The 26,739-nt window shown below is 33.4% G+C and overlaps 1 protein-coding gene across 4 annotated transcripts in view; it reads right to left on the bottom strand.

Moving 5' to 3' along the window:
• The window catches only part of FSTL5 (follistatin like 5), a 696,991-nt gene that overhangs the window by 30,408 nt on the left and 639,844 nt on the right, over positions 1-26,739 (bottom strand). For all 4 annotated transcript variants that reach the window (XM_012735602.3, XM_012735603.3, XM_012735600.3 and 1 more), the window contains 2 exons: positions 22,654-22,761; positions 16,617-16,741 (listed from right to left, as the gene is read on the bottom strand). In XM_012735602.3, the coding sequence (XP_012591056.1) occupies positions 16,617-16,741; positions 22,654-22,761 (233 nt within the window). The remainder of the gene's footprint in view (positions 1-16,616; positions 16,742-22,653; positions 22,762-26,739) is intronic.

Raw genomic sequence — 26,739 nt, 5'->3', positions numbered from 1 at the left:
AAAATCCTTCAGTATTCCACTTGACAGGCATTTAGTTAGAAATCTTCCATGTCATCTTTGTTACAGCATTTTTTTTCTCTAAATATTTCTGGTCAGACATAAGGCGTACATGGAGCTAACCATCCAATTGTGTGAATCATTAGTGCCGATAACTGATAAACAAACAAACACATACTATCCTAGGTTTTTAACTTCTTCCATATCTTGTTTGCTGAAGAATAAGAATTCTCTTCAGCACCATTATTAAAAGTCCAAATTAAAATAAAGAAGTAAACAAGGCTTCCTGAACTTTATAAATTATTTGATAAACATATTTAATGTCAACTATAGATGATACTGTTCTTCATTGTGGTACAATTTAATAAATTTCATTTTTAAAATAATTATACTTTTTGCAGAAATAGCCATAAGGTGGTTGAGGTTCCAACTTACTTATAAATTTTACCAATTAATATACATTTCTAAAATTTAGGTTGATACTAAATGAAAACTGAAAAGCTTAATGAAATATTCATTGCAATATACATTGCTTTGAACCAGAAAAAAATTCATTGAGTAAATGTCTCGAGGGCAACTACATGAATGAAATAAATTTTAAACAAACAATCTAGGAGATTTATAATAAAATCTACTTGTGGAAAAAAACAAAAATTATAGTATTCCCAGGGGTCAGGGTTTTTTCAATCATAAATTTCAGTCAAATCCTAAATGAAATAAAAAGTTTCCAGTTGAGGAAATTCCTAGATAGTTTTCTCTTCTTCTCAGCACTGGTAAAATAAAATAAAATGGAGACCAGGCTTGAGAATCCCCTCACCAGGCACAGCCAGTTAAGCCATGGAGGCAACCTTGACCTTGCTAGATTTGCAAACATAAGCAAAACTTATCTTGAGCTATTTGTTAACATAAGTGAAACTTAACTTGGGCTACTTCTTGTAAAAATGATTGTATTAAAGAGAAATGAAAGTCAGCTTAACCAATCAGAAACTGTCAACTAATTTATAGTTATACAATTAAAGACTTTCCAATGGGATAAACCAAATAGACTAACTACATAATTGTAAACAATCAAGAATTTGCTTTGCTTCTGGCTCACCCTATAAAAGCCTTCCCCCTGTGAGCCTTCAGCAGAGCCCCAAACCACTTTTAGTTTGGTGCCTCCCAATTCATCACTGTTTGTTCAAATACACGTTTTAAAACTTTTGTCGTGACTCAGTTTACCTTTTAAAAACACTTGGGAAAAATGTGGATATGTGTAAGCCATAGAGGGATAGATGCATAGATTGAGTGAACCAATGGCTCCATGTTGTAATTTAAAAGACACTGAGAAAATTTCTACAGATGGAAATCCTATAGCTTTGGTGTTACTCTTGAGCTAACTCAAGTAACCCAAGTATCTTCCAAATGAGCTATCATCATACCGTGCTATGCAGGTGGCTGATAACTGGAAATTTCTTGTCTCTGCAGCACATAAGGCCATACAGAAGTTTTCGTAAAGTACAAATTGGGACTTCGCTCACTGTAATTTTTTTCTTTTATGAAGAATCACCATGCTAGCCAGATATTTAAAGAAACTTTTCTAAATGCATTAATTTTCAACAAGAATTTATTAAATGCTAATTATTATAACCAGTGTAAGGGCTACTATGACAAACAATCTATCATCCCAAGGGAAAAGGAAAATAGCATTTGTCAAACAACTATTGTGTGCCAGAAATTGTACAAGATGCTACAGTCAACCCAAAAAAGTGTGAAGTGGATAATTTGCATGTTTCCAACATAAGGAACACTAGTTTAATCTAATCTTAGACTCTTTCTTTTGAAGATAATAAGAAATCCAATCCAAACTTTTTAAAAACAAATGGAATTTGAGAGTTCACAGGTAGAAATTCTGAAGTTAGGATGAGTACAATAATAGCTGAATTTTGGTTTACAGTAATCAACTCATAATTCTTTTTTTTTTTTTTTTAAATCTGAAAAACTCTGCCACTTTCTATTTTGGCTTTGAACCCAGACCTTACGCAGTGTGAAAACAGCTGCTCATCTCTCAATTGCCATTTTCTGAAGGTCTAAAGCAACATCCACAGAAAGTAAGTCTCCTTCTGAAAGTCCTAGCTAAAGACTGATTGCAACATATGGCCTCTAACTGGGTCTCATGCTCATACTGGAACTAATCATTGTGGCCAAAGAGAATGTGAAGAACAATTTGCCTATATCTTTGTCAGGTGCTCTACTCCTTCAATTAGTAAGGGAAAACAACTTATGCAGAAGACACAGACCTACACAGATGTGAATCCTTAGCAGACTAATTTGTTTTAAAAAAGTTTATTCCACAGTTTAATTTACTTGGAATCACACTGTAGTAGGTGGTAGAATATGAATTTGGAGCTATATCCTTATTGTTCCAAAGTATGAACAAAAGTATGAGTTATTTTTTAAAAAAATCTTTTTAAAAAAATCTTTTGTTTTTAAATTTTATTAAGCTATAATAGTATTTATATAGCACAATAGCAAAATAAAACAAAATCTCTTTTCAATTTTCTATTGGAATCTGGAATTACATCTGGCATGTGAATCGGTGATATTTAATGAAACCTGGTTGGATAAATAAATGAAGTGTGCTCACAACTGATGTAAGATCGCATCCCTTCAACAAGAAGTAAGTTCTCAGGAGAACGATATTGTAAGTGACTAGAGGAATAAGAAAAGTTGCATTAATTACAGTACTTTTGAGTTTGGCCAGATGATTGATATAAATTGAGAGGATCTAAATTAGAATCGGAAAGAGCACTTTAGACATAATGAGTAATTAAGTGGAAGCAGGAAAGCATGGGAGCTAATCAGATTCACCTTGGCTTGACCACAGGCTGTGGGCAAATCAGTATTAGGAGACAGGGCTGCTAAAGGAGGGGGGTTCAATGTAGTTTGGACATAATCTATAAGCAATGGGAAGTTTATTAGGATTTTTTTTTCCTTTTCATTGGAGGGTTAGATCATCATAGGTATAATTTAGAAAAAGGAATTCAGTGGTTCTCTCTTTGATGAATTTAAGTATGGAGAAAGTGAGAAATATGAAAAAAAAAAAAACCAGGAAAGAGGTAAATGTATTTATTTATAAGGTGAGTGGTAAAGAAGCTCAGCTTAGGGCTGTGTCTGGGAGACTGGAGAGGAACAGATTAATGACCAGACCTTATGAAGTTAGACATGAGCAGACAGCAAAAATTACTGCAGGGTCTACAGGGACTGCAGACACCACACTATATTTTTTTTCTCTCTCCCTTCTGAAATCATTTACCTTTGGAAGAGGAAAATCAAACTGATCTAAGAGATATTAAATACTGTGTTAAAGGTCTCAAAGGAGCTGGAAATCTAGTTTCCAACCTAGGTCTGTTTGGTCTCATATTCTCACTTCTGCCTGCATCTCATACAAATGACAAATAATGAAAATTAAAAATGCCAAGGGACTCCAATTAGGGAAATTGTAACAAATTTTATAAAAGATGGCTTTAAAATAGGCCTAGAAGGATTTATTAGGCAAAGAATAAAGAAATGACGTTTTCTGCAAACAAATACAGATAGGCGAGAGAATACTGTGTAGGTCTGTTGTGAGGAGTTGAGTTTTGTTGTAGCAAAAACACATAAGGGAGGGTAGGGAATGTTACAAAGGTAGGTTCAGGATAACTTGTAGAGTGCAGCAATCATCAGGTTTTATTCTGAAAGTGAAGAAAGGACTCGAATACTATAATGTATTTACTGGTAAGGCTGAATTTGAACAGAACTGAGTTTATGTCTGGTTCTAACACTTCTTAAGTAATACACCATATGTAGGATAGGGATAAAAAATTATGTTGCTGCTAGTTTTAGATGAGGCAGAGCATAAAAATTGCTTACCTCAGTGTCTGGCATAGAGTAAGTGCTCAGTGTTTGTTAATTACTATTGACATGTATAATAACCATAGTAAAAGAACAAAAACTAAAACTGAGTATTGTTTTTTTTTTTTTTTTTTTTGAGACAGAGTCTCACTTTGTTGTCCAGGCTAGAGTGCCGTGGCGCCAGCCTGGCTCACAGCAACCTCAAACTCCTGGGCTCAAGCGATCCTCCTGCCTCAGCCTCCCAAGTAGCTGGGACTATATGTTTTTAGTTGTACAGCTAATTTCTTTCTAGTTTTAGTAGAGACGGGTCTCGCTCTTGCTCAGCCTGGTCTCGAACTCCTGCCCTCTAGAGATTCTCCTGCCTCGGCCTCCCAGAGTGCTAGGATTACAGGCGTGAGCCACCACGCCCGGCCTAAAACTGAGTATTAAAATCAGAAGACATGTAAATGGAAAACTCAGACTTGATTTATAAACACAGACTTTAAACTCTATATTAAAAATAAAAAAAATTATAGAGAAACACTTTAAGCAATTATAGTACATAGGACAAGAAGAATGTTAGAAATTAGTGATGAAACTATGATAGACAATATGAATAAATGGTAGTATAATGTCTCTATTTCTGGTAACTTTCTCACATACCTGGTCTACTTTTTTTGAAATTGTTATTTATTTCCTACTACAGTCCAAATTCTTGAATTATTTCTGTACATGACTTCTAAAATCACTCTAAGTTTACTATAAAATAGTGCATTTCTGTAAATTATTTACATTATAAACTTACAAGAAAAATTGAACTTCATTATTTTTTTACTTGCATAAATACAGTAATGAAGAATCCTTCCCTAATGAATTTGAAATTTTAATAACAACTTTTCAAATCAGAAGAATAAATATAATTTATTTCACTTCTGCAAACCCAAATATTGTGGTAGTCCAAAAAATGTTTTCAAGAATTTTAAATAATAAAAGATGGCAAAACAGATCAATTTAAAACTAGATTAGTGAGCCAGGTGTGGTGGCTCATGCCTGTAATCCTAGCACTCTGGGAGTCTGAGGCGGGCCGATTGCTCGAGGTCAAGAGTTCAAAACCAGCCTGAGCGAGACCCCGTCTCTACCAAAAATAGAAAGAAATTAATTGACCAACTAAAAATATATATACAAAAAATTAGCCAGGCATGGTGTCACATGCCTGTAGTCCCAGCTACTCGGGAGGCTGAGGCAGTAGGATCGCTTGAGCCCAGGAGTTTGAGGTTGCTGTGAGCTAGGCTGATGCCACGGCACTCACTCTATCCTGGGTAAGAAAGTGAGACTCTGTCTCAAAATAAATAAATAAATAAATAAATAAATAAATAAATAAAACCAGATTAGTGGTATAAGTATCAAAAGGACTATCAACATATCCAATATCTTAACTTTATGTTGGCAAGATGAAGGTCAGACTCAGGAAATAAAAAATGAAATAAATAAGTTAATGTAACCTCAATTTTTACAAGGTCTCTGATAAAATGATGCCCTTAGAAGATATCTCTTAAAAATTCATGAAACATAAAATATTAAGTAATCAAAATAATGTACATCTCATATGACTGCATGTTGCCAAATGGTTTCTGTTTGTTCTGCATCTATTTTGTAAAAAGTCATTTGTGTCCAGTTAAATCTCTTTGAATTAGATTACTTTGTTTCCTCTTGTGAAAAATAATTTAGCTAGAGCTAAAGATTTTTGATGTAAAATATTACCAAATGAATTAAGATTATATGTAAGAAATCATGAAGATGTGTTTAGCCAATTAAATATGTGTATATTTATGATCAACTACAAATATTTATTGTCCTCTTCCAACATAAACTAATAATCTACCTTCAAATTATATTCACGTATCAGTCAAATGAGTTTTATTGAGTTTTTGATCAATAATTCTTCAAAAGTTCAGTATGTATTTTATATTAATACAACTTTTTAAACAGAAATTAAATAATATATGTGTTAATAAAAATATAAACAAGTGTTTCCCATCACTCAAAATTGATAGATAATTGTGATTTACATTTTTTAGGAAAAAAATGTAGATTATTTTAGAGTTTTCTTGGCTTCAGTTACATAAATTAACCATTACTTTCATAACATATTCAATCCTTGAATCTGTTTTTGTTTTAAATTGCCATATTAAAAAGAGGAAAGTTAAACCTATATTAATGCATCCAAAATTTCATAAGCATAGAAATAAGCTCAACAGCATAACATAAAAAAAAAGTTACTGTAATTTTTATACTGTTTTCCTTGAAAATCAGTTGTCAATACATTAAGGAAAATATATAAATATTTTTTCATCCACTCCCACCCCCCAGAAAAAGAAAAGGGTTTGGTAAGCAAAATAATAGAAATAGAGAAAAGTAGAAAAAAAATAATTAAATAGAGAAAAGTTTCTATATTATAGAAAAAAAAACTCGTTCTAAACAAATACAGAGAAAAATTTAAGCATAAGTAATCCAAATAAACAGTTTTAAGAGTTCCTTAACACCCATCATTTTTATTTCCTCTGAAGCTATCGTTTTGAGATACACCAAAGCCTAATAGCATTGCCTAATGTTGTTATTTTGAATAGTTTTACTTGTGACAGATGAAAGTTTGGATATAATAGACAGCTTCTCCACATATTTAATAATTTAGTGGATTTCTTTGTTAAAATTCATTTTAAAGGTTCCATGACATCCTTTTTATATACTTCATGTTTGTCTGATCCAATCTTAAAGAACTCTAAAATCTGACATTTCACTGCATAATCATTTTTCAAAAAGAAAAGCAAGAAATAAAACACTGTAAATAACAAGTAAATGTTAATAAGTGAACATACTTGGATGAAATAAAATAAAATTTAATTTAAATGAAAAAAGGAAGTGTCTAAATATTCTTGGATTGATTCATGCTAATACTTTTTCTACCTAGATAGCTACAGTGAAGCTGCATCTACAGATTTACAACTAAATTTAAATGATACAAAATATTAACTCAGTTGGATTCACAGTGAACACTTTTTACAGTCTCAGATCATTGTGAACATAGAGAATATCAGTGACACTAATGTTGCATATCCAAAGATGGCACAAACAACTACCACCACTAATTTTACATTTAAATTAACCTTGCTGTGTGATCAAACAAAATTGAAAACTGATATGTATATAAAATAAGCATTTAGCCACATTCACAAAACAATTCAAAAATGTTTTGTTGATAATCATTAATTTATGCATGTGTTCCCAAAGATAAAAATATTTATTTAATAATGTTCCTCTGTTGAGTCACAGCAAGATTCTTTAATTCAAAAGGGAGTTAGTCTGATGTTGTATACTTCCTTATTTGAAATTTTAACATTTAAATAAAAATTGCATCAAGAAAAATTTCATGAAATCATAAAGAGGCTATGATAGAATATATCATGTGTTCTTTTCCTTCAACAGAAAAATAATATATCCATTTAACAATATGAAGAATTAGAAACCTCAATATACATTATCCTTTGCTTTATACAAATTTTATGAGAACTAGTTAATGCTTTATATGCCTGATTCAAAATATTATAGTCTACTGTGTTAAATATATGTATGAAATAGGCCCTGCGACCTGCACATTAAATTCATCTAAGAAATTGCTTAGGTTCTCACAATGAGCTCTGCCCCTCTCTTGTGGTGTATTAATTACATTGTATCTTAACTTCTGATAGATTTCTTTATGCATCTTTATTATTATCTGAGGGTGTTTTTATTCCTGAGCAAACAGAGTCAAATAATCTCTCTAACCATATAATTTACTTGTTTATGGTTAAATAATTTTCATTTACCATTGTCAGCAAACCCAAAATCATATATGGAAAAAAAAAGTAGAAATTTGAAAGTATAGAATTTGCTATATATGTATATCACAGCTCTCTCTTAAGGGAAATATTAGGTCCTGTCAAATGGACTACCCTGTTTAACTCAACACTTTAAGGATCTGTGAGTGAGGAAGCAAGAGCTATTTTACTTTGCATAATAAAACTCAAGAGTCAGATCTGCAAGGTGAAATGTTTCTAAATTACATGTTTTTAGTGCTCCATTGATTTCGTCAGTAAAAATTATTGTAGAATAAGCCTATACAGAGGCTTTATTAAATTCTAGAGCTTAGAATCTACTAATAAAACCTGTATAAAACTCTTCCTTTTTAAAATAATTAAATCACCATATTTTAAAAATAGCTTGCTCTTTAAATCCAACCTCATTTACCTATGCAACAAATACATTACATAGCAAATGTGGGCTACAAAAAAAAAATTAAAAGCTGTGTAAAAAGAAATGATGATCTATTTGGTTCATCCACTTTGAGTACTTGACTTTTTTCTCTCAAGGCTCAGATAGAACAGAGCACAGTTAACACAGAGCAGAGGCTAAGAAGGGGAACAGACAGGAGTCTCTTAACTCAAAAAATAATGAAAACACCAAACTAAACACTTAGTGTTTTTCTGTTTAAGTATTTTACACTCAGTGTGTGAGCTGTATTAACATGTAAAATAAGGTTGAAAGTATTACTTAAAATAAAAGCAAGCCTGGCAAACATAATGAAAATGGGAAGAATGGCATTGTAGATCAAAACTTGAAGGGTGGTGTGCGAGCTTCTTTAGAAACACAGTAAGATGAAGAAAGTTATCTAATGTTTATGTATCCAGTCTTTTACATCCATATAAGAATTCTGGAAGGTTTGCTAACAATGGTTTGCATATGCATGTACATACACATACATAAAACTTTATGTATATAGCTCATTTTTTAATTTTAATTTTTATTTTTTTTGAGACAGAGTCTTGTTCTGTTGCCTGGGCTAAAGTGCCCTGGCGTCAGCCCAGCTCACAAAAACCTCAAACTCCTGAGCTCAAGCAATCCTTCTGCCTCAGCCTCCCAGTAGAGACTTACAGGCACGTGCTACCATGCCTGACCAATTTTTTCTATATATTTTTAGTTGTCCAGCTCATTTATTTCTATTTGTAGTAGAGACGGGGTCTTGCTCTTGCTCAGGCTGGTCTCTAACTCCTGACATTGAGCGATTCCCCCGCCTTGGCCATATACTTCATTTAATAAACATTTTATGAATGTGTTCTGTTTCCAGATAGTGCACTAGGCTCTGGGAAGGTAAGGATCCCACCAGATAACAGGTCATGACAATCTAGAGTTTGTGTTCGTGAGGAGTGGAGAGGGAGAGTGAAGAATTTAAAACAAACTGGGGAAAGAGGAGGTCATAGTTTCAGAACTCACAAATGTTTCAGATATTCTGCTCTTTGAGACAGAGAGAATTTTGGTTCCTGGGATATTTGTAATTCTTTTTGTTTGTTAGTTTACTTTTCTTTGGGAGAGGAAGTAGCATATAAGGATGAATGGAGTAAAAAAATAAAATAAAAAGGCACCTCACCAAATTGTGACTTTGGTGAGATATTCAACTAAAAACCATGTTTTGAAACAATTTTAATTGTAGCCTATCATCCTGAGATTTAATTTTTCTTAAAATGCCATTGAACAACTAATCTTTTTCTTTCCGATGTGGTAGGATTTCAATGTAACCAGACAATTTTAGTGCTAAAATTGGATCTCCGTACACCTGGCCTGCCCATGAATCAAGTCACAAGATTAGAGTTGTCTTGATATATGGCTAGCCATATATATAATTTTTGCTTTAACAGATTTGATAAAATATGGAGGAGAATGATATACTTTCACTTTCACTTTCACAGAATGTTTATTTTTCCCTTGGAGGAGGTTTAAAGAAACATACATCAAACCCAACCCCTTCTTAATCATTTCTTGCTGTAATTTATAACAGGAAAGGAGTGCTACAGACCACTCGCCAGACTGGTGTCCCTGCTTGTTATGTCAGCTTACTTCATCTATTGCAGAGGGCCATAGCCATTGGCTGTGCAGGGATTACGACTGATCTGAAACAAAGTAAACGCTTAGCCCCTTACTATCTCCAAGTAAATAATTTAGCTACTTGAACCCTTACACACTTAGCACTCATTTGGTTTTTGAACCTCCTAAGGAATGTGTTCCAGCCCACCCAAATTGTAGAGTAACACTGAGGTGCACTCGCCATGAAATTCCTACCCAATTTAAGATATTCATTTGAAACCAATGTCATCTTGCATTATGGTGTTGAAGAAAGAAGGAGTTACGTGGAAACTTTTTGAACACTAGTTGTTTATTCATTTACTTGTTTTGTTTAGCAGGTCAAATTCAGAGGAAGAGTGGGGTGTGGGAACTGGAATTGTCAGGATTTTATATAAATGCTTGTTGCTTAAGGGACCCCTATTACTGATTTACAAATATACTCTATTCACATTACTGCTTATCACGTAATTGATCATTGGTTGAAATAAATACACACACACACACACACTCCCTGCCAAGTACAAACATTAGTATTAAGACACTGCATAATCAATCAACCTGTGAAGAAAACTGACAATAGCAAATATATTAATTTCCTAAATGCTCAATTTCCTCTCAAGAAATAGGAACAATTTAAAGATCAATTTTTTTTTTAAAGAAATGTAACCCAAAGCAATTAGAGAAGTGGTTTGAAATTCCAGGCAATAGGATCAAATGGTGTTGGAGGAGGAGTGGTTTCAAGGGTAGATAAGCCTTTCCAGGTATTGTGTATGTGACTGCCTTCCCTTACTACTTGCAGGACTAGTCCTGGAGTAGATACATAAATTCTGAATCATCTCCTTCTTGTCCTTACTCTAAGTGCCCTCTGTGCCAACTGGCATTGACATATTTCAGCTAGATTGGATTAAATTTGTTTCTACTTAAACTCTAACTGGGAGAGATAAGAGATGGGAAAGGAATGATTTGCAGGTGCTACAACGGACAGGCTATAAATACATCTTTTTTCATCAAATGGCACCTATTTTAAATTGTATCAAAGGTATTATTTTAGTCAGCGTGAACTTTAAAGGATTTCTACTTATAACACCAAATAATCCAAATGTTAGCTGCTCCCTTGCAATTGAGGTGAAAATATCTTGCTGTTACCCACCTTCCACTGCTTTTTATTCTTCTCAGGTCAAAAGCTGTAGGAAAGACTTCTGATAACTCTTGCGCTTGTTGTAGATTATACTTTCTGTCCTTCCTGGTATCCTGCGCTAAGCTTCATCACATTTACTTGCTCTGAATCACATTGGCCTCCATGTGGTTCTCACTTTCATTGCCCTACTACCGAAAATAAATCATTCTCAGGAAAGATTATCGAAGAATTTTTGAGGGAGGTTCTATGGAAAAGTTCCATCACTCATTGCTTGATATCTGCCACCTCCTTAGTTTCTCCTCTTCTTTTCTTAATTCTCCTTACCCCTCTAGAATCTTTATATATGCATATTAAAACAAAATATAGCATTACATATCACTGCCAAACCTATTGTGCTTCATTTCTTGTATGCAAATTCTAATAGCACCTGCACAGTAAGCTGCAGGTGGTTCACACATAAGAAAATTGACATTTAAATTTTTCTCTCTTCACAATGCTACCAAAAATGAAACAACTAGTTATTAAATGTCCATGCTTTATAAGATTTACTTGCTTTGAGGTTTAACACAAGCATTGTTTTTGAAACATAATAAACTTGTTTGTTAATTACTTTCTTATTTCTTGGCTAATTTCAAAAGATTGATAGCAAATCACTGAATCCCCCATGCATTAGCTATGTCATTACAAATTAAGATTAGTAGAATTACAATATTATTAAAATACATCTATTTGCATGTAATGGTATTTCAATTTAATTTGACAATTGGGTTGTATAATAACTTACTTCTTTGGATACTAATTACAAGCAAAATGATGAAACATTTTGCTTTTCATTTGTACAGCACTTTTTATTTAAAAAGGTAATGAATTATTTCAAATTTTATTAAATTAAATAGAATTGATTCTTATAAGAATTACATTCTTTATTGTTGACATCTATCTTTTAAGTTTATCTATCTGTATAATTGTATATGGAATCTAAATTGAAAGTCTATCACAAATTTACATTTCTTTTGTCATTGCAAAATATATTCCTTTTGCACTGCATGATTTCTTCAACTTTAGAACTATAATTTATATTTATTAATATCTTGCTGAAGTTTGAGGTTTTTAATTTAATTTAATTCTTTTTACTAATTGCAGGTCTAGAAATGAGTGTCTAGTTAATACACATTGCCAGTTAACTGAAATGTGGAATGAATTACTAACTTGAAAAATATATTATTTAAAAACTATTAAATGGAGCTAGTGTTGTGTAAATTATCAAATCATAAAATATAAAAACAATTATTTTTACTTAAAAACAGAAAGGCAAAAAAAAAAAATCCCAGTGATTTAACTCAATACAATTTCAATAAATAGCAGAAAATCATCTCTGTTTTATTAACTAAATTTCAAGTTACTTAAAATTTTCATACAACAATTGGGAGTGGAGGGAATTGAACAATTCACACTGATATATTGAAAATATGTATTACAAAGTTTTATTAACCTTTTAAAATAAACTTTTAGTCAGCATTTAGTCAGTCGTTTTCAAAAGCTCAGCAAGTAGCTGGAGCTATTTGGCAGACAGGAATATAATATATTCTCTGTCATCTACTAGGACGTTTCATTTAGTTAAACTTCAGGAAAGAAAAAGGCAGGGAGTGAAGCTTGGTCCAGTAAACAAAGCTCAATAGTTTAAAGTATATTTAGATTAAGGTCAAATGTAGTATAGTGTTGGTGTATCTGCTTATTCCCAACCTGGGGCTCACATTTCTATGGTAAAGGAAGCTGTAAATAAAACCCAAAGGGGATATTTTCACTGATAAGCTCTTACTCTATAAAACTGCTGTCTATGGCATAGGTCGTATTGCTCAGGGAATGGGACAGATTTCAGTTGGATTTCTGAATGAGCAGATGTTCCAGGCCCTCATTCTCAGATATTTTGAACATGAAAACTGGTTCCCTAAAATTCAAATTCCTAAGGAGATTCAAAAAGAACCTAACTCAGGATCTCAAGAAGTTTTAAAGTGCCTAGAATTCCAAACATTCCTTAAAAGTGAACTTCTCAAATTTTGTGAAAATTGATTCATTTTTTAAAGTATAAGTTTGTTTTTTAAAATGGATTTTAAATGTTATTTTTTATTGTACATATTTAATACATATGGCATGATGTTTTGATATGCTTAACTTAATATACAAATACAGAGTGAACTTACTACTACAAACAAATTAACATATCCATTTTAATATTCTTAAATTCCTCAGTCCTGATTTACTTTACAGACTAAAGCCTGAGAATTTTAAGCACAGAAACAGCAACAACAACAACAACAAAATAACTGCAGAAAAAAATGAGAAGAAACCAGGCAGGGAAAAATAGACTTTTGGCAAAATTGAGTCCCAGTGTAGATTATGATTAGTCTAGACAACTATTACTGGGTAACTCAATACTCAAACATTATTTTATTCTATTCCTTAGAAAGAAGTGAAGTATGTTGGCTAAGGTCACCATGGACAATGGTGAATGGTGTTGCTGGGACATTCAGGCTTAGATTTGTCTGACAGGAGATAAGAATTTTTATTACTGCTATTTACCACTTCTACACAATTCCTGTGTTCTAAATGCAGCCCTTGCTGAATCCTGGTACTGTTTTAGGCACTAAGAAATCCAGTACATGGAAAACGGAGTTTTTCCCTGACTACTATGTAATCTGGTTTAGGAAATAGTGTAGCATTTTCTTTCTTCTTTACTTTTGTGCCTATGAGAAACATAAATGAAGTGCCTACCGATTTTTAGGCACTAAGAATATAAAATCCTGACACTTGTTCAGGAACTCTTCAGACATTGGAGGTATAAATTATTTGAAATGAAGATGTAGCAATCTGAGAGAAAAGCAGATTAATGTGATGCAGGGGCAGAGGAGAAAGCTAATATTAATTAAAAACATATTATGTGTCAAATCTTCTGCTTGGCATGGAAATATCTATCCAGAATAACAGGCAGAAAGTAATGTCAGATTATGAAAAACACAATTCATAAAGATTCAATGTCAACAACACATATTTAAACACGCATCAATTTGGTTAGAAATATATTACATGAAATTTGTAAGAGGAAGGCGATATCAAACAACTCAGGTGCTCCTGATGTGGAATAAATCCTTGTTATACTATAAATACTTTACACACTTAACAGCATATATTTGGAAATGCATGTTAATTTTTACTCCTACCTACTATTCACTGTAGTAATAGGCATAATTATTTTAAATTGCAATAGGAAATTTTATGATCATTCATATTCATTAAAGTGGGTTTTTCTATGCACATAGAATTGTTATAATTTAATTTTTTATTCTTGATAAATTAAATACTTATAAAATAGTAGAAAAACATCTATACATTTCACTACAGATCCTTAAAAGGAAAAAAGATGCTTAAAAATATCTTCAAGCATCCTTTTGAGTCTTTTTTATAATATCTAGAAATAGCTAAAATAAAATTATGCCTTATGTTTTGCCACATTATTTGGATATTTTGCTAATTATAAGCCCCAACTCCAGCTACTTAATAATCATTTAGAGCCTAAAGAGATGCAGTGTTCTGACAATACATCAATTATATCTATGCACACAGAATTACACATAACACTTATTGCATGCAGCCAAAGTCTATACTTTCATCTCTGGTAACTATTTTAACATAATGATGCGATTTACATGTTACAGGAGAAAAATATCCCCCAAATAGGCACAATTAAGTCTATTAGTGTCTTGGATACTAGAATTTTGCCCCAAGAAATTATATGTATAGTACATTTTTAAAAAAATAAGCAAAGTTAATGATAGTATATTAAATAAGTAATAGGGAATAGGTGAATCAGATAAATAAAAGCAAGTGTTGCTTATTTAATTGTTGGTTACTAACGATTTATCAACAACTTGAAAATAACAAAGGAATACTTACTAACCATAACACCCAAAGCCAATTAAATGAAATTTTATTCTCATTGTATAACTGTAAAAAGTTTATATATTCTTTTTTATTTTTTTTATTTCTGTATATCATGGGGGTACAAATGTTTAGGTTATGTATGTTGCTCTTGGCCCCCCTCGTCACCCCCAGTCAGAGCTTCAAGCGTGTCCACCCCCCAGATGGTGCACATCGTACTCATTATGTATGTATATACTCATCCCCTCCTCCCCCCTCCCATCTACCCAATACCCAGTAAATGTGATCCTTATATGTTTATAGCAGCACAATTCACAATTGCAAAGATGTGGAAACAATCCAAGTGCCCATCAATACATGAGTGGATTAATAACATGTGGTATATGCATATTGTGGAGTACTATTCAGCTATAAGAAACAATGGTGATATAGCACCTCTTGTATTTTCTTGTATAGAGCTGGAACCCATTCTACTAAGTGAAGTATCCCAAGAATGGAAAAATATATATTCCTTAAATACTATTTCAAATGGTATCATTTCAGCTCAATGCTGATTTTTTTCAGCTTTGAGTTAATACATTCAAAGCCTAAAAATTATTACTTTGACATATATATTTTTCAAATATTATGCAATTTCCATAACTTATTTTCCATAAATATGTAATAATTGTGACCTTTTAATCATTTTATTGTTGAGCACATAATAGGCATTCCAAAATAATGGTCAATTGCTTGACAAATGTATCAAACTCTTTGTAAACATACTTGGCTCTCCAAGGAATAATTTATTCTCTATCACAATTCTGATTTATTAAATCGATTTTTATTATTGCAAAGTCACATTTTGCACTTTTTCATTATTCTAACAACTCTAGTTTTTAGATGATATAATTTTAATTTTCAAGTTAATGCAAAGAAAGGAAATACACACAAGAATCAAATAATGGCTCATATAATGTAATGAAGCAGTTCCCACATATCAGAATTCACTTGAGTAAAAGGACAAAATATCTGCTTGGTTTAGATTCATTTTTAACATTGCTAAGCAAGTATTTTAAAATTATTTCAATAAATTCTCAAGAAACATAACACTGAAATCATGATACATCAAAATTCTTCCTCTTCAACCATTTAAACCACTTCTATGAATCTTTGGAGTGTTATCACTAGAAGTTAATATTACTTTTTCATCTCTTGTAAATTCATAGAAAGAAAAAAAACCAACATGCTTTCTCAAAGTGAAGATTTCAAACATTTCAACTTACTATACTTTCTAGTATAATTTTATATAAACTTCAATATGACCAAAAGAATACAAAAGTGTTGTAAACATTTATTAAATAGATTTGTATGGCTGTGACTGTTTCATCGTGCTAAGTTCAAATGAACATGTCTCCATTTGAGAAGTGATTCTATCATCTAAATTATTTATTTTTCCTGGAAATTCTATCATTTTTCAAAAGCCTAGTAAGTAGAATCCTAATGATAATTTGGGAAAAATATTATTTGTTAAATTGATTTCACAAACACAACTGCATATTTTTATATCCACTTCTCTGTTAGGCATAAAAAAGCATTTAATGGGAAATTCATCACTAATGATAAATAAGAGTTCATCAAGCAGGTGGGACAAAGCTAAATCATATGCAATTTAATGGGTATATTTATTTTGTAACTACATTTCTTTATGATTTCACTTGGCTGTCTATTAAAATTAGAAAGGAAGCTAAAAAATTTGATCACTCAACTTAGCACTTACCTCATATGAGTGATAATGAGTGTTGTGGTAGGAATGAAAAAGTCATCCACTCTGTCAAATTGCTTTCCCACTGGCTGGGTGTGGATCGTGTGGTGTGGCACATTCCCACTGGCCAGGGTGATCACCTAAACAGAACACATCACGGTTAGACCTGGATAATGCAATCATGGAATAGCATGAGCTGTAATTTTATTCTGAGATGAAATGAATCTCTTTCTTCCTGGTAGTTGTTTGCATAAACTCTTTATTGCCCTCCTCAAAATTAATATATTATTAAGCTAATTGCAATCCTGAAATTAATTTTGCTTAATTTTAATATAGAAACTTCTGTTTCCTTAAACAAAATAAAGAAAAAATATTATTTTGAACGATGTCCACTTAACTATAAAATAAATAGATGTATAAGAAACTTTTGTATTATAAAAATCTTAACCTTCCTAAAATGAGAAAAATAAAAGCAAGCATACAGATGGGATAAGTGAGATATCAGGGCAAAATCCCTCCTGTACAACGTAGCTGCCAATATAGGTCTGAAAACTTCAAAGTAAGTTGTTTAAAATACTTTAGGTTTTAGAAATATTAGAACACATAAAATCATATATTAAAATTTTTTCTTCATATACATTGAAAATAACTGATTTAAGAAAGTTTTAGGCCGGGCGCTGTGGCTCACGCCTGTAATCCTAGCTCTTGGGAGGCCGAGGCGGGCGGATTGCTCAAGGTCAGGAGTTCAAAACCAGCCTGAGCGAGACCCCATCTCTACTATAAATAGAAAGAAATTAATTGGCCAACTGATATATATATAAAAAATTAGCCGGGCATGGTGGCGCATGCCTGTAGTCCCAGCTACCCGGGAGGCTGAGGCAGAAGGATCACTGGAGCCCAGGAGTTTGAGGTTGCTGTGAGCTAAGCTGACGCCACGGCACTCACTCTAGCCCGGGCAACAAAGTGAGACTCTGTCTCAAAAAAAAAAAAAAAAAAAAAGAAAGTTTTAATCAAAGAGATTTCTTCTTTCGTCATTGATTTTTAAATTGTTACAATCCATTAAAAAAAGATCACTGCATTTAAACTCTTTTTACCATCATGCACCAAATTCTATCAGTTTATGTGTCAGATTTCTTAAACTTCCACATTTCTTGTTATTGTTCCTGCTGCACAATCATTGTTCTGTAGTAGCCTTTTAAAGGGCTTGCTTTCTTTCCTTTGGTTTTACCCGTTTTAAATACTTTCTACATATGGCCGCCAAATTAACTTCTTAAGCTATTGACTGACTCTCTAAGTTAAATATTGATTCGTTTTCTAGACTGAATCCTTTCGGTTATTATGACAGAAATAAATAGCATTTTTCATTTTAGGGTTTGTTTTTCTGAAAGGGCAATTTTCTTTATTCAAATGAATAGTTTCACTGAATTCCACTGGAAATTGCCATATTCATTAAAAATAAATAATTATAACAGGACAGGTTGTTATGATACAGTTAAAAAAATAAAACAAAACAGAAAATAAAACTTAAAGTCTTAGTGGCTTAGTGGCTAGAAATTAAAGATTTAGTTTCACATATGTTACTTTCCCAGAGGGGTTTGGGAGGATATCTACTGTTTTCACTCAGTCTTCCAAACTGAAGGATCAGCCACCTAACTTGGGTGTTTCCATTCATAATACATTTCATTTGTCAAAACTAATTACATTGCTCAACCTAACCAAAAGGACCACCATGTGCCTAGAGGAGGGAAAATCTAAAGCATTTGATTAAAAACCTTTAAAAGCACTATGCCAATTTTTAGAATAAGGAATATCAGTGATCACTGAGAAAGTGGTCATTGGATCTTAGCCATTCATAATAATGTCTACAAGAATTGAATAAAGAAAGACCAGCAACAGTAATAGGGAGAGAATTCTCCAAAATGTCTTCCTTTTCAAAGGAATAGTAGAAATGTATAGCATTCAAAGTGCATTTCCATGTATTTGAAATGAATGATAATAGGCTAAAGGCAGCAATGACAATCCTTACTGAGAACTTGCTATGTGGCAGTATGTATTTTAAGTAATTTACGGTCATCACAAAATTTAATATTCAAATAATACTGTAATGCATGTACTATAATCCCAATTTTACTGACAGATGAAAAATACTTCATTACACTCAAGGCGTGAGCTTCTCTTTTGTGGCTTGGCACAGTCCTAAATCATAATAAAATACAATGCCACTTCTCTAGTTCTCCTCTGTTTGGACCTTATTCCCTGATGATTCTAGATTCTTCATATTGCTGGAAAAGAGCGAGTTGCCTGAATTGCCAGATTCCAGACAGAAATGACTAATTGCAGGAACACACAGGTAAATCTATCATGTACCTTAATCAGGACGGCCAATTTTGTAGCAACCCCTGCTCATTCCTAGTGGCATCCTGCTTCTGGGCTCTGAACATGTGATGCCTTTCACAAACCCACAGCCTCCGCCACCCATTGTCAACCCACATGGCTGGGGCCCACTTCCTGACCAATAGCAAAATGGAAGAACTTTATTTAAAGTTGTTTCCTGGGGATATTTTCTTCTCTGATTGCTGTGCATTCAGTAAGACATTGCATACCACTTGTAAAACTTATGGATTGTAGACTCATCATTATTTTTAGAATAGTATGTCTTAAATTTTTATAAGACATAGATGACTTTTTGAAATTAAAAAAACTTATAAATCTTTGAGAATCTGAGGACACTAATTGAAAAATCATTGTCTAATATATATAATTATGACCCTTTTTGAGTTTTTATTAATTAGTTATATATCTCAGAAAATACATATTTTGCTTTCATAATTGGCAAAGATGTATAGATTAAATTATAATCAAATTAAAAACACAAGATAGATAAGTAGAGCTTTCTGATCCTTGATGCTTTTGCACTGTCAAGGATTGGTGGGTACCATTAAAAGGTACACTACATTCGAACAAAAAAGTTACTTCCTAGCCTTCACAAACCAGCATCAATATCTCTGTCTAATCTAATTTTTAACATTATGGCACAGGAACACTATGGCCAAAGTGAGGGCTTGCTCATATTTTTGGTTTTGTGTATTCAATTTCTCCAAAGGAATATTTGCTTCCCTTTTCAAACATATCTTAAATCCCATCTCCTCTGTGGCTGTTTCCTGATAATCCTGTTGGGAAACAAATATCCATGAATATTTTGACATTTCTGCAAAGTCAGGTCTTTCTGAGCAAAGAGCATTGGCATACTTGATTAAAGGATGATAACATAGCAAAAAAGCCTTAGAGGCTAGTGATGGTGTATTGCTCCTGAGAGATTTCGAGAATTATCTCCTTTGAGTCAGTTACTGAGATTCCAGGGAACTGACCTACCCATCCTCTTCCAGGAGAAGATTTTCATATATTCCAGAGTAAGGATGATTGTGTTCCAAAGGGAAGTATGTACTGATATGCCCACAGCCTAACAATAACTTGAGAGATTTATAATTCCAGGGCCCCTCTCTTATGGTGCCAGTGTGCTGGGCATGCAGGCTAACATTAGTCCTTCACCATATGACCCGATATTGATTAGGGTTGGAAAATAAACACTATATCCTCCACAAGCAAGAAATGGTCCATTCTCTGAGCCAGAGAACCTGTGTTTCCTACAGTCTGTTTGTCTATTTATCTATCATCAATCATATATACTAATTCATATATATATATATATATACACACACATAAACATTATGTGAATAACTCTTCTTATATATACTTTTTAAGGATACCTCTCAATTTCTGCAATTTATTTTATATTATTAAGGTGTGATATTTATATTTCACTCCTACTCAGCAAATTTTTTAAAAATTACTATATTCTATGAGCACAAAAACGTTTTATTAGGCATTCAGAGAAAAATGAAGAAACTATTTTTAAATGAATAAATGCTGTTTAGGAAGTTACTTAACACCTCTATGAAGCCTTTTTCCCTCCCCACAAAATACGAAAGGAATTTGTCTAAGTTATTTTGTGTAAAATATTGCAACACTGGGAAAGTTGTTAATCTATCCAAGCAGCAAGGACCAAAGGGAGGGGAAGGGATGAATTCTGAAGCAAATTATATGTTAAAAATATATGTAGCTTTATTCTTAAAAAAGAAAAGAAAACTGTATTTAAAATTTAAAAGCTATGTTTATCTTAAAGTTAATAGTATTAAAATAATTTATAAGAATAATTTTTAAATCATATATATACCTATATTATTTGCTTTATTTATTTATTTTTATTTCAGCATATTATGGGGGTATAAATGTTAAGGTTATGTATATTGCCCATGCCCCTTCTCCCTGCTCCCACCCGCCCGACACCCAATAAATGTTATTCCTATATGTTCTCTTAAGTGTTGATCCGTTCACCCGCCCGACACCCAATAAATGTTATTCCTATATGTTCACTTAAGTGTTGATCCATTAAGACCAATTTGCTGGTGAGTACATGTGGTGCTTGTTTTTCCATTCTTGAGATATATCACTTAGTAGAATGGATTCCAGCTCTATCCAGGAAAATATATTAAGTCATATATATTTACCTGCTTTATGTATTTTGTCAAGATGATACTTCAATGCAAAATCCCAAATAACTGGATCCTATTGCCAATTGTTATAGAGCATTATAACAGTGGCCCACTATGAAGACTGTGCTTCTCCCTTCAAGAGACTGGCTCCATCACTCGATCCCCTCCAGTCTGGGCAGGCAGTGTGAGTCTGGGCAGGCAGTGTGACTGGCTTTGATCCACAGGGGGTGGGAGAGGAGACTTCATGTGAACTTTGAAGCCTAGACCTTAACTGGCCTTGTAGCTTCCACTCTCTTGTAACCTGAAACCATTACACTTGAAGATGACAATCTAGAGGGGTGAGTGTCACATGCAGCACACCCAGCTGAACACTACAACCACAGCATAGACATGGGGGTGAGGCCATTTTGGACCCTCCAGCTCCAGCCAAGTTGTCAGGTGGCTGGAGCCCACGAGTGCTCACTGACCACATTAGCAGAACTGCCCAGATGGCCAAGTCACAGAATTGTGAGTGGTAAGTCATTCTTTAGTTTTGTTTAAAAACTCAAGTTTTGGAGTGGATTGATTTGCAACAATAGATAACTGCAATACTATATTATAGTTCAGATGTTTCAAATGATGGCATATTTCTAGTGACTATAAAATGAAGCATCATTAAATTAAGATAGCTACATTAAAGTATCTCATTTCAATAAAATTTTGTTTGTAAGTTGCAATTGCAATATTGCAATATTGAAAATACTTCAGAAACATTAAACATATTATTAATGACAATTGATTAAAAATAAAATTATTGCATACAACAGACTTTATTAAAAAATTACTAGAAGTTAATGATTTAAGGACTTGTACAGAGAGGTATATTGAAAGAGTAGTATAATCATAAGGCAGTGATATCATAGCATGAATGCATTTCTAGGACCAACCATTCCTTCCCCACACCCTTTCTGTCTCTGCTTAAACTTGTAATTCCAAAAATCTAAAGACTATACCAAAGGGTCATGCAAAATGCATACTTTTTCTATATCTGTGAAGATCTTATGTAAACAACTTCAAAGCAGAAGCAAATTCCACAAGAATAACACCACATATTCTTCCATTAAAAATGAGCCTGTGTTCAGATAATAAAATGCTATTTGCAGAAAAACAGATCTGCTTTGAGTGCTTTGAGGCTTTCACCGTCTGAGTCTCTTGGTCTCTATCTTACCTGCCCTACCAAAATTGTTGAAAGGTAAATCATGACTGATTTTTTCTAATGGCATCAGCTTTGTCACCATAGCTATTTCTTTGTACATATAAATATGTACAAAACCTTTAGTAACTATGATCTATGATTTTTCCCAATCCAAGAGTACTTTAGTATCAACTTTTCTGTCACTTTTCTATACATACATAGTGGTGATTAAAGCCAGAGTCCTCACATGAAAGCTATCATTGTTAAATTGTTATAAATACCCAATGAGATAACTAAATATCTAAATATTCTGAGATGTACTTACCTGTAGGGTTGGTGACGTCTTCTCCATGGTGCCCCAGCTGAGCACCCAGACCTGATCATGTGATTTGTCATAGTGTAATTTAACTGGGACAGGGTCCGTGCTCACTGCCTGAAATAAATAAGAGTTGGAAAAAAGTGTTTTCAGACTAAAATATTAGTTTAAAACTAGGCCAGAAATAATGGAAGATTTTAAGAATTTAGATGTCAGATCAAAAGTTTATTTTGCCACTTTATCTAGTTTCCTAAGCCCTTATTTGATTAATGTGGAAATATCATACTTTATTAAAACACAGTTTTGTTATTCGCACAATTTTATATAGCCTTATGTTCACTTATTACCTATGCAAATTTTGAGTCAAGGGGATGCTATTTAGAATCTCAAGATATAAAAGACTAATATGTTCATTTTAATCAAGTGTTGAATGCAGGAGAGAGCTATGTTTACACCATTAAGTTTTTTCCATGTCGATGCTGGTTATGAGATTTTACCATCTATAAAGTTAAAATGCCAACAATTCCATACATAGGGTAACTCCAAAAAAGCTAGCCTTGCAAAAATAACAATTTTTGCAGGGACAGTTAAAGATCAATTTCCCCAGGGACAGAGTCACCCTGCAGAAGTTCTGTTTTGCACAACTTCTGAAAAGAGCTGATTGAATGGAGAAGAAATGTCAATTTCTCTCTTTCAAAATTAATCATGAAAATCTCCTTTTTTATAGTTTGAAGAGCTCCTGAGCAAACAGCAGGGTACAAGAACAAGCCTCAACCTTATCAAAAGGACAGAGTCACTGCTCCTGCGACGATCTCTTCTCCAAGGAAAGGTAGGAGAGCCAACTCTTGGACTTTCACATCCTCACAGTTTTTATTATTTATCTTCCACCAAGAAGAAAGGAGCTGATGCAGCAGTTTCTCAACTGTAAGTGCCATTTTTACAATCCCCTTTAAAAAACCTCAATAGCTAGTTTTCCAGGTCAGCACATTCTCCCTTTTCCACCTCCGTTCTGGTCTTCCCTTTGCTCCAGGGAAAAGTAAATAAATCTCTTCTTTCTGTCCTAATCTTTGTCTGGAGAAATCTTTGTCAAAACCCTTGTGCACTAGTATCTCCACCCTAACTACTCTAATAACTGGTTAGCTAATTTAGTTTCCTTAGTAAGAAATCCAAAACCACAGAAGAAAAAATAAGCATTTTTTTTCCACCATGCTTGCTATGGTAAATGTGTTTTTGTACTAATATTTATAATATTTAGCATTTACTTAAAGCCCAACTCCCAGAAAACAAATTGCTACCAGGAAGTTATTTCACTCATCTTAATTTCAAGCTATTTATGTTAGAAGCTAACATTATTTAAAAGCAATTTCCTGTAGTAGGTACTTATATGTATTTTCTAATTTTATAACATAAAACAAATTATATTCAATAAAACAATCTTTATCCAATATTGAAAGCATTTCTTCCCAAAGCTCTGTTAAATATCCTTAGAGAATTTTCTAAGTACTAATTCATAATGTAATGTTCTCAGTGTGGTTAATAAAAGGTAAACCAAAGTTGTGGTTGTGTTAGGTAGTTAGTGAGGGATTCCAGGTCTCCTAGAATGAAAGTTTGTGCCTTGCCTTGGTGCAATTGCCCCACCTGGGAGAAGGGACAAGGCTGGGCCCTAGGCCCCTATCTTGGTCCTGACCCACCTTAATCCTGTCCAGAGTGACTGTCATACCTGGGGTAGGAGGGAACACCCTACGAATCTGCCAATCAGAACTTAGTGTGCCAACAGCAAAAGAATGCAGAGGACTCTCTAGCCCATGGGCCAAGCTGCATAGGTACCATAGAGTCTGGAAAGTGATCTAGAACAATCCACATGCTTAGTAAGACTCAGGTTATACAATTCCCAACTGTCCAGTCAAAGTGGTTCCATGGTGACATCTGAGCCACAAGGAGATCCCAATCCAGAAACCATAAAACAAGACCCAGACCATAACCAACCCCTTCCTTTTGCTCTCCCTTTGCTTCAACAATGGGTTTGGTTATCATCTTTGGCATATGTATCACACTCTATAAACCTATGTCTTGCTCTTGAGCTAGAATCCTATCTTTCTCTCTTCAATAAATCTCATTTTCACACTTGCCTTGCTTCGGTGTGTCTGGTCATTCCTCAGCCATGAGCACACCAAGACTCAACATTTCAGACTAAAACCTGACAGTTGGACATATGGAAATTCATATTTTAAGTTAAATGTTGGCAATTTAGTTTTACTAATGCACATCCTTTCTAAAACTATGCCCTTCATTTTGCCTATTTAAAATTCCCAATATTCTTGGATTACTTAAATAACTATTGTGTTCCTGAGGAGACCTATTTAAACATTTTTATATTAGTGTCTTCACTCCTTTCCAGCTAATACGGTCAGGATATTGTTTTGGGATCAGATGGGTAGCGGTGTCCTCAGCAAAGGTAGCCCCCTTGGTGAGCACCAGCAATTTAAGGCAGTGAATAATCCCATTGCCCTTTGATAGATACTGTGTCCCAGCCTCTTTGGGGGCTACGAGTGGTCACATGGCAAATTCTAGTTTCTGCATTGTAAAGATTGATATGGTGCCTTCTTTCTGAGAATGATATTACATTTCATCAACAGAGAGGGTAATAGGAGGAGACTTCCTTCCACTACACTTTCCCTTTCTTGCTGTTGTGAATGCTGTCACATGAGAATATTAAGTCTCTATTTTTCAAAACCATTTTGAGGCCACGAAGCTGTAAACTGAAAGAGAAAAAGCCAACACTTTGAGGATGCACGAGGAGACAAATAAAAGGAGACTGACTCCTCAATAATAACCTTGAGTTGCTGCACAAACCTAGAACAGCTATCTCTAGATTTGATGTTATTTAGGTAACCAAATAGCTTTATTGCTTAAGCAATAGTTAGTATGGTATTGTGTTAACTGTATGCAAATGGATGTTTCATTTCAATTTGTTCTTGTACTAATCAATAATTCCAATGCATGTATAACAAAAGAGCCATCATTAATCACCACATTAATGACAATGAAATAAGATTCCTTTGATTTTTCTTACTTTCCCCTTTATGTTAAACTTGATCTATGTGTGAATACACCAGTCAGCCTAATTTTGTGTGGAGCTTAAAATAAAATAATCCTTAGGTTTTTAAAATGTTAAAGATAAAATAGCTCAATACAAACAAAATTAACAGTAACAAAGCTTCATTGTTGTTCAATTGTAAGAATACTCTATAAAGTGAGCAGAGGTCTACAAGTAAGTATCAGGAAACAATTTGAATGAAAATTTCTAGTGTGTCAGTGCTCACTAGCTGCTTTTCTTTCATGAATATTATGGTCTCTCATAAGTATTATCTTATATAGGCATACTGCATTTCATAGGTTGTATTAATACCCACATTTAATGAGATAAGGAGTCTGAGGCTCAGTCTTGCCAGTGGTTCTCCAATGACAGGGACAGCTGGAATGCAAGAGTTTGTGTTCCTCCCCAGTGTGGGAACTTCTCTGCACATGAAAATCCTTCCCTCTTAGTTGATCAATAGTTTAATTTCTGAGATTGTCTAAATATGTTTCCCTCTTATTTATGTCTCACGTATAAGAAACAATATTTTAAGTCTTATTCCCTTATTGGGAGATTAAAAAAAAAAAACAAACGCTGAGGGGCTCAGATATATGCAGTATCATCTCTAGAAGCAGCACATGCCTAGTGGAGAATCATCCAGAGAGAGTCACTATATGTCATGTTTAATGAGCATAATATATATTCTAAAGCCGGTTTCCAATTTTAACCCTTCACTTATATTAAAACAATTATATAATAATACTTTAAAGAAGTTACTAAACTTTTTTGTGGCTCAGGTTCCTTTACAATAAAATGGGGAATATATCTACTTCAAATGTTGTTTGAACATTAGGTGAGATAATAAATATAAAGTGCTTAGGGTGTGCTTGCTGAATATTAAGCACTACAGAAATACTACTCATATTGCTACTACAATTGCTACTACTATTAGAAAAACTAATTTAATGAGGGGCATTTTCATGACTATTAGCATCATAGTGTTTTAAAGTTTGAGGTGC

This window comes from Microcebus murinus, chromosome 15 (assembly GCF_040939455.1).
Source record: "Microcebus murinus isolate Inina chromosome 15, M.murinus_Inina_mat1.0, whole genome shotgun sequence".
Taxonomy (NCBI): domain Eukaryota; kingdom Metazoa; phylum Chordata; class Mammalia; order Primates; family Cheirogaleidae; genus Microcebus; species Microcebus murinus.
This window is presented reverse-complemented; position numbering and strand designations above follow the sequence as displayed.